The sequence below is a fragment of the Cyrtonyx montezumae genome, unplaced genomic scaffold, assembly GCF_038088225.1.
Source record: "Cyrtonyx montezumae isolate F1298 unplaced genomic scaffold, pur_monq_1.0 scaffold_0, whole genome shotgun sequence".
Classification (NCBI taxonomy): domain Eukaryota; kingdom Metazoa; phylum Chordata; class Aves; order Galliformes; family Odontophoridae; genus Cyrtonyx; species Cyrtonyx montezumae.
The window spans coordinates 31,744,221-31,756,934 of record NW_027071824.1 but is presented as its reverse complement, the minus strand read 5'-3'; the positions used below and the strand labels follow the sequence as shown (position 1 = coordinate 31,756,934).

The window sequence follows — 12,714 nt, the reverse complement described above, 5'->3', positions numbered from 1 at the left end:
ACTTCAATCTATTTTTCAGCCCAAATAACTTATTCAAAGCAGTATTTTTCCGTGAATGACATTAAATGGTAATACACAATATTAATATTTCTCTATGTCCTTCTCCAAACTAAGTCCTACCTTTCCATTTTTACAAAAAGATTTTTTCCCCTTTTCTCTCCATGCTGCAGTTAAAAATAACACATCCTTGCTGTAATTCCTTGAGTATTGTACAACAAAATCAGATTTCCTAGATACTCATTTTCAGTCTTCATCTATGTCAGTTTTAAAAGCTGTTAAAGCTTCTCCATTCGGTCTTCCATTCCTTCTGTAGTTACTGTAATTATTTTGTAATAATTGCCAGTAACATAACAACCTTCAACTCTCAGAACTTCAGATGTCCCTAATTTCAAGCATTCTATCACCAATTTTCAGCTTTCCAACTTCTAATCCATATCACAAAAGAAATTATGTCCATCTCATTAATTTTAAATGATCATTCACTTATATGCATTCTTGGCATATCCACACTTCTCCAAATGATAAGGCACTTTAGTGCTTTTGGTCAGTTTATCAGCAAAGGCAGCAGCCTGTCTCACTGCACTTTAAACTCTTTATTAGCCTCATGTTCTGACTGCCATACAGAAAGTCAAGTCTCATCTCACTCCTACACGTATGTTATCTTGTGAAATCACAAGAGATGTCAGTTTTTCCACGTCATTGTTTCCAACACAGACAAGGTATGGGTGTTTGGAGGTCAAGTAGTTACCATATACACCTCTTAACTGTTCTCCAAAAAAAAAAAAAAAAGATAAACCTAAGCTCATCAGATGCTGACCATTATATTTATTCAATCATGTTTCAAAATAGTAAACTCTTCTTACTGGTACATTTTTAACCTCATCATATTTCAGTAGGCAACAGTCACTATTACCAAGTTTCCCCTTAATTCAGGCCTCTTTCCTTCTAGAATGCCATACAGTAGATTAAAAGAACACCAAACACTCCAGATTTAACCTTCTCAAAATAAAAAACCATCTACAGGGTCACTGCTTCAATTTCTTATCACCATACATCTTTTATTCAGTATCCTAGTTCAGGACATACAACCAAGATTAATTTTGTTTTCAATTCTCTTCCTCATCCATGCTTGGTTACCTGTATTTCATATATGAATGTGATCAAAGGTCTGATTTATTTTCTAAATCAAATTGAAGACATGCAAATATTTGAAAATTTAGTTAACTTCAGTGGAAACAAGATCAGCTTTCCCACTTCTCAGCAGAGCTCTTCAAGGTGTGTGTTGAGGGCTTGTTACGGTATTTTTTGTTTGGTTTGGTGTTGTTTTTTTTATTGTTTTGTTTTGCTTATTAGATCTCCTTATCTCTCATGACCCTCACATTTAAGATTTCGTATGAACAGAACATTTGCTACAACTCAAAAAATTCAACATTAAGTATCTTTTGGAAAGCAATCACTACTGTCACAGCAAGAGGAATCTGGCTGACCTCAACATACGCTACTTTGAACCGTCTGTGGCTTTATAAATATAACGCCAGCCATAAAAAAAAGAAACAGCAGAAAGTATGACAATTGCATTCTAAAATAGCTATTCGTTTAAAAAAATCCTTTAAAATATGTATCTGTGAACACTTTCTTTTTACACTTCAGGAAGTCAGTAATTCACCTAACTCACTTTCTGCTCCTTCAAGAATGAAGGCTCACATGCCAGTTTGAGATTTCAAGCACCTTACTAGGAAGGTATTTTCAGTTGGGCTTTGTTTTTTTGGTGGTTTTGAGGTTGGAAATACTTATTTGTTCTCAGGAAGTTGCTGTACAGCAGGAATAAGAAAATACCTAGCTACCAGCTATATTTCAGTCTTTCCCTCCAGCAGAAGAATGCTCCAATGTCAGCAGCAAATTTCAAAAATTCCACAGTCAATCTCCACCAACAAGATACAGATTTCAAGTTAATCATTTACCTGTCTGACAGATAAATACTATTCTTTCACTTTAGTCAGGCAAAATCGAGAAAGCTTCTCAATCTCTTACTTGACTTTCATATGTAATATTCTGTTCTCCCAGAAAAGATATATTGATTTTCCCTTACCATGAAATTTTCTGTTCCCAGTAAAAAATTTAAATTCATTCTTGTCCAAGCTGTTTGGATATACCTAACAGGAGATATTCCTTAGGGAACAATCATGCATTTGCAAGAACAGAGTGGATGACAATCCCCACAAAACATTCTTCTGGTTGTTTCTTTTGAGCACCAAACCTTTACAAGACAAAGCAGCTCACAATAAAGCATACAGTGTTACACACTGTCCTGACAACAGGCTGCCAAATGTACAAATAAGCCACTGGAAGAATGAATGTAAAAGGAATCAAAGCACAACACCAGTGAAAAGAAGCTACATCTGCCCAAACTTACCCTGCTATAAAGGTGTTAGTGAAAGAAAGAAGCACCAAAAAAAGAAATATCCTAAACCTTGGATGTTTTCAGTAATGCTATAATGGTATCACACTGAAACGTTTGTTTCTGTTCCTGCTTTTAACAAATTTGCAAAATGAAGACTATGACTGCCAACAGTTACTACTACATGAATCTGCTAATAAAAGGAACAATTTCAAATCTCCTCAGTAGTTTAATAATAAAGCTTTGTTTATTCTTTCATAAATAGTGTGCTTAAAAATAGATAAACACCAGCTTCAAGGGTATGCCTTAAATATTTCATTGCCACTTTTTAAATGTTTATCTCATTGCAATGCAGTTAAACTTCAGAGGGCACAGCATCAAACATTTAGATGCTAGTTTATGAAGCAATAATTCACATCCTATGTAGTAAATAAAGGCAGAACTGAACTATTTTGTGTACCCACGAGAATTTACAGGGTACGGAAAAACTAGTGAAATATCAAAAATAGAAATATACAGATTGCTATCAGAGATCCTTACCAGCCCACTGACAGAGCTGTTTTTAATTTGTAATTTCCACGTCATTTTCACATCTAAGCATTAACATTTCCATCATTCACATATATCATTGCCTTACATTGACACCTGCTGGAAGTGACTGGGATTGTAAAAGTTTTCCCTCATTCAGTATCTGATTTAACTCCATGGGCGGACCATGGGCAACAATTCAACTTTCAGAAACACATGCACAAGAGAAAACAACAGCAAGTTAAAAACAAAGCCTAATTTTAAGTTACAAAAAAAAAAAAAAAAAAATCTCCATCACTGCATGGATTCTCAATCAGAAAATATACATTAGCAACAATTTGAGAAGATTTTTCTACCCCTTGGGTAGGTTTAAACTTATCAGATTAGGTCTCTAACAGTTTACTAGGTTATCACTCAATTAGCAAATAATGATTACTGCAAGGATCATTAAATAGTTCTTGTTTGGCAAAAATTGCTATTAACAAGCTTATATACAAAAATGCATCCAATCAGGTTTAAAGAACTTTTCTAGTCTTTATTAAAAGCCACCCAAAATCTAAGCCTTCACATTAGGAAACTACTCATTTAGGAAACAGTAGTTTGTATGTACACAATTCTTCATAAATGAAGATTCTTCATAATGAAGATGCACCTCTAAAGCTTTGTAAACAGAAACACATTGAAAGACCCACGTGAAAATGATTTGCTTTTCCCCATACACTACAAATTTGACTGTTATGCAATAAATACCATGTTACATTATGTTCTTACTTTCAAGTTTGATCCTAAAGGTAAGATCTTTTTTACTGTATGAGATTTTTGTACCTCTCTTAACACACGTTGTTCATAAACTGTGTTTTGGATTGAAGTAAGCATGAAGAGTTATAGTAGCTTTGCTTGGAACAAGAATCAGGCTCCTGAGCATGATCACACTCTTTGGTCCGCTCCTTGTATATAAACTTAGGTGCACTTTAAAGACGCCTGAGGTTTCTTTTTTGTGGAAGTATCACAAGTAGTGAGAGTAAAAAATCAAGTTGAAAGGCAGCCAGATACACTTCATATATGGTTAATATCAGTCACAGATGAAGAACTCTCCGATTTTATATTTCGCCAAAGTTATGGAGCAGGACCTTTGCATTTAAGTCCAACAGTATGACCCCTCCATGCAGGAACTGACATAGTGGTGTTATTAGCTCATCAACCTTGTATACCCTACTTTGAAACATATAATTTCATCTGAGTAGTGATTAACCTGTAAAGCTTTGTTTACTAGGTAGCATACACTGTTACCACAGTACTGAGAAAGTCTCAACTACTGCATTCTCAGCAAAAACAATTAAACAGTAAAATATTCTTGGTGGAAACTGAAACAGTCAGCCCCCAAAGCAGTTAACAGCAAAAATACCCATACCGGTGGCAGTCTGTGTCAACATGCTTTTCATGCAACTTTTTTTTTTTTCCTGATTTCTGAAAGTACTCCGTAAATGCTGGCAAGTGATGTGAAAATGGCTGTGTATTAGTCTGCTGAACTTATTCCTGACTGGAAGTTTCATTAAGCTCAAAACCAAATACACTGGGTTTTATTATGTAATGCAGTTCTTCCACATAATGGGTACCTAGGAGTTAAAGTACTGCATTTATCAAGAATTCACCAACTCCTTTAGAAAAGCAGATGTAGCAGCATGTATTTTACAGAAGGCAACTGAATGGTAATGGTTTCTGTCCAGACACTTAAATGGTAATATAGCACTTCTTTTTTTGGAATGTATTCTTAATTGACAAGCGTTTATTTGTAACCATTCTTTTAACAAAACATGCATATGAACAGGCTTTAAAATATGCTATGTAGCTTAGATACTTTTCCCATTCATCCCGTTCTTTTTTCTTTTTATCTCAAAAAAAAAAAAAAAAACCCCAAAACAAAAACAAACAACAACAACGAATGATAAAAGTTAGGATTAGATATTCTCAGGACTCAGATCTTGCATTTCTTACCTTACACAGCTTCTGGTAACGTGGAGAAGAAACTGCCATCCTTTGTAAACGATGCAACAACACCACAACTTTCTGCAGAGATGTTCTCACCACAGCCATCATTTTAAGTTTGCCACACTTCTGAAGACACCTCAGAATTTGCATTATAAATGAAGAGCAACTATCATTTCCTCCCGGTCACTGGACAATGATTTGCCAGCTTTCTGAGCATGCTCTCTTCCAGGATTGCTTTTGAGAGCTACAGGCTTTACAGGCTTCAAAGGCAAAGCAGGTTGATACAGCATAAGTTTCTCTCTCAAAATAACCCCGAGAAGCAAATGTAAGAAAAAAAAATCTTCACAGATTTGTCTAGTATTGCTCAGCTCTGCCCGTGCAGAGAGTAAACAAACTTAAGCAGATGAGTATCTGCCACCACTTAAGAGTACACTAAATAGCCACAAAAGGTTATTAATTTAAGCACAAAAGCTGCAGAAACAAGAAAGAAATTCCTTCAGGAAGACAGCTTCAGTGTGTCACTACGGATGCTCTCCTTCAGAAGCTGCTTTCAATCGGCAGACTGAGCGTTTGCTCCCTCACTCTGGCAAAGGATGCTCTCGCTCTCAGACTGAACGCAGCTCTGGCAGAGCTGTAGTGAGTGAATAACAGACTGTGCTATAAATCTTCAGAGAGAAGCAGAGGGATACCTGCTCTAATTATATCAGCTACATGCTAAAGACTAATAAATCACACGGGTGCTTCTCAAAACGACATTACCAAATACAAAAGGAAAAACTACAGGGGGTAAACCTCTCTGCTACAAAAGCTCAACACTAATTTAGTCAAAGTGATTTCAAAGATTTCTCACTCACAACAGAAACTAGGAAAGAGCTCCGAAAAACCATTCCAATTTAAGTCTTTCCCTAAATGACTTATTAGGTTAAGAAACAAGGGTTTTGGCAAAGTGAAAGTGTAGGGTTGTGCAACCACTTCTTTCCTAGCCATCCCTGAATCCAAATAGCTGACAGCATTTCAATGTTTATCCATGACAAAGCAGAATTAGTTAAGTCATCTAAGGATGACAGCAAAACATTCAAAAAGCATGAAGTGCTTAGTTACCAGCAAGACACTCTCAAGGCAATACAGCCAATGTACCCCTAAGTGTGGCAGTGCTGCATTACTAGAGACAGCTATTTCTCGTTCCTTCCAAGGGTGATACATTCAATCTACTTCAAACTGTATTAAAGGGACTGATGTAACAAACATTCAGGAAGGCCACCAACAACACTGCAGGTGGTAAAACAAGAAGTAAACAGTAGCTGTCTCAATACAGATTAGATACTATACAGTATCAGTGAAAACTGATATAGTCTTCTCAAGACTATCTAGAAAGTATAGTTTCATCAGGAATGAAGTATTCATCACAAATTGATTAGATTGACACAGCTTCTACCAAACAAGGTCCAAACAGGCAAATAAATGAAATATCAAGTCTGATATACACTCTAAAATTAAAAAAAATTCAATTAATGAAAATGTATCCTCCAGAGTAAATTATGCCAACAGGTATCAAAAAAAACAAGAAGTCATTATGTGTATTCTCAGCCTGGGGTTTTGACCATCTTTCCCTTCTCTTGGGATTGTTCACAGATCTGTAACGTAAATCCTTCCTGACAGATAGGAGGACAAGGGAATGATGGAATGAGAAATACTAAAAAATGTAAAAATCATATTTAACATTTTTGACAAGTTAGATCACTCTACAGAACATGTAAACCACTACTTCCATGAGAAGAACTAAACATATCACACAATACAAAGAACACGATAATTCTTATCTTTAGCTTCAGTTAAATAACATAAATCTAAATGCAATTCAGATCTAAATGTAATTAATCTGTTCACTCCTAAGTTAAATGCTTTTACTTAATGTTACTGTAAGATCAAGGCATATCACATTTCAGTGTATTGCATTTCTGACTAGATTTGGAATCTGAGGACCCTAAAACAAGTGATCACACTATTTAACATACATATTGCCACATGAACATACACATTTCAAGAACATCAATGAGAATGGTACAGAGGCACTAGCTAAAGTTAGCATCAACCCTGACAAGTTCATGTGATCCTAAGATACTTCACAGCTCCAATGCTGGTGCCTTATAAGCTGGCATGCCTCTTAGGCACTTTGCAGATGACAGGATGAGTGCCAGGCACACAGGTTCTTCATACAGGACAGATTCAAAAACTGTTCCCATCCCATATTTAGAAATCTTACTATCTGTATCCTTCACATCAAATTCAGTCTTTTCCCCTCATCTCCACCGCTCATTGAACTACTCCCCTGTACTGTCTCACTTCTGGCTTACATCTATCCTCCTCTACCACCATAAATACAGCTCCAGCCTATAATCTTTAACTATTACACTGCCAATAAATTTTTTGGAAGTAACATGCAGCAGGACAGGTCCCAAAACATTAAAACATTCAGAAATTAAGTATGCAGGAGCTCAAACCTCATTTACATGAAACAACAACCACAGCCTACACCTGCTCTCTTCTTACAGTTTTGCCTTTTGTTAACTTGCCAGCTAACATACAAGCTTAACTCAAACAGGAGACCAAACACAGTCCATTTACAATAAAACAAGACAGTTATTTCTGAACACTTTCACATCTGTAGGCACAGGTCTTCACCCCTACTGTCCCAGAGTTGCTCCCGTTTCTTAGTTCACTTTTTGCACCTTGCCTCCAATTGGGTATAAACCTTTTTTCAGGTGGCTGCTAAAGATAGTGGATACAGCATCTGATGCAGACTGGGGTGTCCCAGCAGCAACCTGAAAGGAAAGCCTAACCTCAAATGTCACAGTGGAAGTCAGAAGGTGGCTTCAATAGTCCCCATATCACTGAGTCCAGTGCAGAATGACCTGAGCTGCAACCTAACAAGTCATTCCTAAAATGTAATGGAAGACAACTCCATCTCCCTTGTCCAATACTGATGATGTTATTTTGAAAATATATGACACAGTAATATAAAATAAACCATCGTATTTTGTCTGTTTTCAGCATATACTTCACCTACAATTTATCACTACTTTAGTAGCTGAAAGTATTACGGAAAGCAAGGTAATTCAAGTGATTTTACTGCATCTACACTGAGTATAAGAGCAAGCGGTCATAGGACAAGACAGATCATTTCAGCTAAAGAGATACCATACAAGGAGAGGCCATAGCCAGACCTATACCTGCCCTCTCAATGGTTACAGCCAGGACAACGGATGCGATAAAGAGCTCATTACAGACCTCCCCACGTAGCTGGTAGTTTTGACCGGCCATTCTACCCTCACATAGCATTTCTACAGCAGTTTTAACCAAGTCCAAACAATCTTCCCTTACCAACATGCTTTGCAGCTCCATAAAACCAACAGTAGTAAATTGCAAAATAACAGTTTTTTCTTGATATCAGAGAAACACATTTCTACAGAGGAGTTAGCTGACCATAATCAGAGAAATATCACTGACTGATACATCATCTTTCACAGGCACAAGCCACCACGATAAATTATTCTTTTCTTCATAATCACAGTGAGTAATTTGCTATCAGATACTTTAAATAGCCTTGTTTCATTTAAATTCAACACAGATATGTTCAGATTAGAGCCCTACTGATAGCAGAATCTTATTCAAACACCATGAATTACGACCACAGAATATATGGCTCCAAACTCAGAGCACAAGATTTGAGAGCTGATGTAGCCTCCTAGTTTCGTGCATGTCAAAATAACCATATTAAATAAGGTAAATTAATTGAAGGAAAAAATGCATTAAAATTTTCAGGAGAATTATAACACATCAAAGCATTTAAATCTGTTAAACAGAACAACAAAGGAAATTCATGCACCATAGAAATACAAAATACAGTGGTGCTCAGCTTTTTCCTACCATAGCCACAAATGTATTAATTTTAAGAAACATTCCTGTTTTCCCACCAAACATTATTCCCTTAACAAAGATTCAACTCAGGTTCTCTCCATCCTTCCTACACTTCTTGAATACAGTCACCATTCAAGGAGGTTTAAGAGCACTAAGTGACACTGATGCCCATAAAATACACATTTTGAATCCTAGGGAATATATCTGATTCCGTCCCAATCTTGAATTCTAAGATACTGTTTTTAAATATGTTCAAATAGGCTGTACATCTCCACTCTCCACTGGGTGAAACTAGCTTTCCTTTATAACATTTGTTGAGAGAAAGTGCAAAAAACAGTAGTTTCTTACCTGCACCTGTTTTCTGAGTTCCCTTACAGAGGCACTGTCCTGAGCTGTGTTCTCACGCCAAGATGCATCTGCAAGAACATTAATTGTTGTCTCTGCCTCTTGAAGCCACTTGAGGAAGCTTTCCAAATCCTTGCATGAGACCTGTACTGTCTTCAGCTCTGTCTCCAAAATATTCTGCCTATCAACAGCCCTGAAAACAAGACAGCAAGCGTCAGAATATTCCCTTCAGGATTACTCACATCATAATGAAACTATAAAAAGATTATGTGAAATTTTACTTTATTAAGAAACTATACACCTGTGTTGGCTTGTTTTATCATTATTTATACCACTGTTTCTCTGATTATTATATCTTTAGTTATCAACAGATGTTCCAAACTTATGTATTTCACAGTGCTTCTAAAGAATGCATGTGGAAGAATCAGAAGAATCTTCTTTCTGAGTATTGTCATCACAGCCTTATGCTATTCTTAATAGCAGAAGTTATTCCCATGTGTGAAATGTATGAATGCTTTTCTTCATCGACAAAAATTGTATGGAGTCAAAACACTGAGGTCTTGGGAGAACTTGCTTCTTCTATAGTAAGCAGAAATATTTCTCTCAATTTGTATCTCCTGCAAGAATTATACGGCTGAGATTTGAAAACTCATATACCAGATTCTTTCTTTTGAAAGACAAAACTGTGGGCTTTATCACTCAGAGTAATACATTACAGTTATAACAGTCTGTCTGTCAATATCTTTAAATAAAAGACAACTGGCAGAATCAGAATACAGTTCAGATTTTGAACCAGTCAAAAAGATCTCCACTTGTACAAAGAGAAGGTTTTGTTTGTAAACAGATATAAGATACAAGGAACTGATTCAAAACCTTTAGATTAGATTTCTGGAATGCAACTTGAGTAGATCTCCTGAGTGTCGATCAGATTATGCTTCTGGAAACTGAATTGCTTCCTTGTCATTAAAAAAAAACTCAGATCGAAAACTGTTGTAGTCTGCAATTTCAAGAGCTCTGATTAACAGAGATAATTGAAGTGTGAGAAGTTGTTTCAAAGCAGGTACTCCAGTTTTCCAGCACATCAGGAAAGACAGATGCAAGGAAATATTACTTTCCTTCAAGGGCACTAAGAGCATCTGACTCAACCCTGACTTTGCCAGGCTCACATTCCCAAACAGTAGCATAAACAACAGAATTTTCTAGAAAATACTTGCAGTAAGATAGAGTTACAACCCTAATGTTAGGAGGTTAGATCTTATATCATTTGTTAATAACTGCTTTATTCAAAATGAGATTCTGTGGCCCGCTCCTGACTTTGTGCCTCTCCAAGTTTTGTCTACTGGCAAATGAGTAGCATGACAAGAAGCCTTCATTCAGAGATAAGGCTTTGGCTTGCCTTGCCTCCTCTTGACAAAAATAAATAAATAAATAAATAAATTAGGGATGACTAAATGTTTGACCAGCATATTGTCAAGAAAAAATAAAAAGCATCAGCTCAAAAATTAGAGCACACCAAGGAACTGTGAGGAAAAGTGTAAAGTAAAACCACTTACGAGCTCTGACTTCAAAAGCCTCTCGCTCTGCAGGGATTTTCTTCCCTAGCAGGGGGTGAAGGCCAAAGGTGGCAGAACAAGAGTGACAACAAGAACAGGCTGATAATAAAGGTGACCTTCAAAGGAAGAGAAAAGGCCCAGAGGATAAAATACTAAGTGACCCAGATCTCTAAGCCTAAGTACTGATGTTCTAGATGGGAACTGAGACAACATTGAAGAATGTAATCTTCAGCTCAAAGTTCTAATTTCTCTAAGTTTTCTGCTTGGTTGAAATTGAAGTGAAGAATGAAATCCTATTAAAGAAACAATGCTGTCATGATATTCGAATTAACGCAGAAAATCATTCCCTACACTAAGCAAGAAACCCAGTGGCATAAATTAACAGATTTACAATTAATGTTCTAAGATTACATGGTAGCTTTTAAAAAGGACCTACATAGCAGTAGTGAACAACAGCCTTACAGAGTAGACCCAAACACTTCCATTTTCACTCTAATAAAAGCTTCAAATGTAAAAGAGAATAATTCAGTATTGGAGATTAACTATGCTAAAAAGATGATTCGGATTCTCAATTCTAATATGATCAGAACAGTCTCAGAAAAACAGTCTTTCCAGTAGGCAAGAACTAAATGTAAAGAGAACCCACAGAATTCTACAGAACTGAAGCTAATTTCACTTAATTTGGTGGTAGTGAAGAATGTTTAAGTAGATTCTATTAGCAGTGTCCAAGAAAAAGAAGTCATACCTGTAGCATTTAAGCTTTCATGGCACTGCTCCAGATCTTGGTTCCACACAATTACCTTTTTCAGATTTACACTAAAAATACACAACTTACATAAGTGTGTGATGAAAGGAAAATCAGGGAAGAACACCTGAGATAGTTTAGATAGCAACTATAGTCTAATACTGAAGCAGCAGGATGACACAGAACCACTACAGTTTCATACTGAAATAAAAATAAATAGCCACTGGACAGAATAGTCAGTTTAAACAATGTCAAGGTGAGCAAGCCTCAGGTTTTTAACACCACTATCCTTCCTTTTAACTTTGTGTTTCATGACAAGCCTTTCCAATAGTACTCTTGATGACATTCAGGACTAATTATCCCAAGTAATGCTAATAAGGACCCTCTTCTGCAACCTCCATGCACAGCTACAGCCAGATTTTAAAGCATTATGCTGCAAACACAGATCTTTGCTTATAGAAGCAATAGGACATTATGCTGCAGGCACAATTTCTGTCTGTCCTGAGATATCTCATACTAAGTTATCCTCAGCACTCAAGGTTCACTAGTATTTTTGTTTATTGTATTTAAAGGCAAAGATAAAAACCTTCATTCCCCTGAAAAAGGGGAATATTGCACACACACTCCTTTTAATTCTGCTCTACTCCACAGGGTTACAGTGAGCATGCTCTGGCTATCCACTGATTTCCCAAAATCTCCTGTACATTCTGCCAAGAAACGAAGCAGATATTCATCTTCGTAAGGCTGCAGCACAGCAGCCCCAATGATAATTGTGAAGCTTCAGTTACACACAATAGAACACAAGGTGCTTACTATTCCATACTCTAAGCAAATACAAAAATAACTAGAGCTTCCAGTCAGGAGCTCTTCTTTCTGATCACCTGCTCTGACACAGGTGGGTAGTTTTATGTTAGCTCTAGGTAAAACTCTGCAATGTTTGAATTTGAATGAGACCACCACAGAGCTGTAATCTATTGGTACTGCTAATGCAACAAGGAGTTCTCTTGTCACCCACTAATTACATCTCTATTCCCAGATGTCATCGTGACATACTCAGATGAAGTTAATGACATTTTTGGGGAAAAAAATACTAGTTTACTCCAAGAAAAGGTGGGAGGAACATGCTGCAGGCTCAATTCAAATGAATGGTCAGGAACGGTCATTTCAGATGGTGACCTCATCACTACAATCTAGTTCAGAAAGTAAAAAGCTGCAGAAGTTTTGTTATATGCTCAAGT

At 36.6% G+C, this 12,714-nt stretch overlaps 1 protein-coding gene across 2 annotated transcripts in view; it reads right to left on the bottom strand.

The window, feature by feature from the left end:
* Positions 1-12,714, bottom strand: part of UTRN (utrophin) — a 296,332-nt gene that overhangs the window by 173,779 nt on the left and 109,839 nt on the right. For both annotated transcript variants that reach the window (XM_065731580.1, XM_065731573.1), the window contains one exon: positions 9,182-9,371. In XM_065731580.1, coding sequence (XP_065587652.1) covers positions 9,182-9,371 — 190 coding nt within the window. The remainder of the gene's footprint in view (positions 1-9,181; positions 9,372-12,714) is intronic.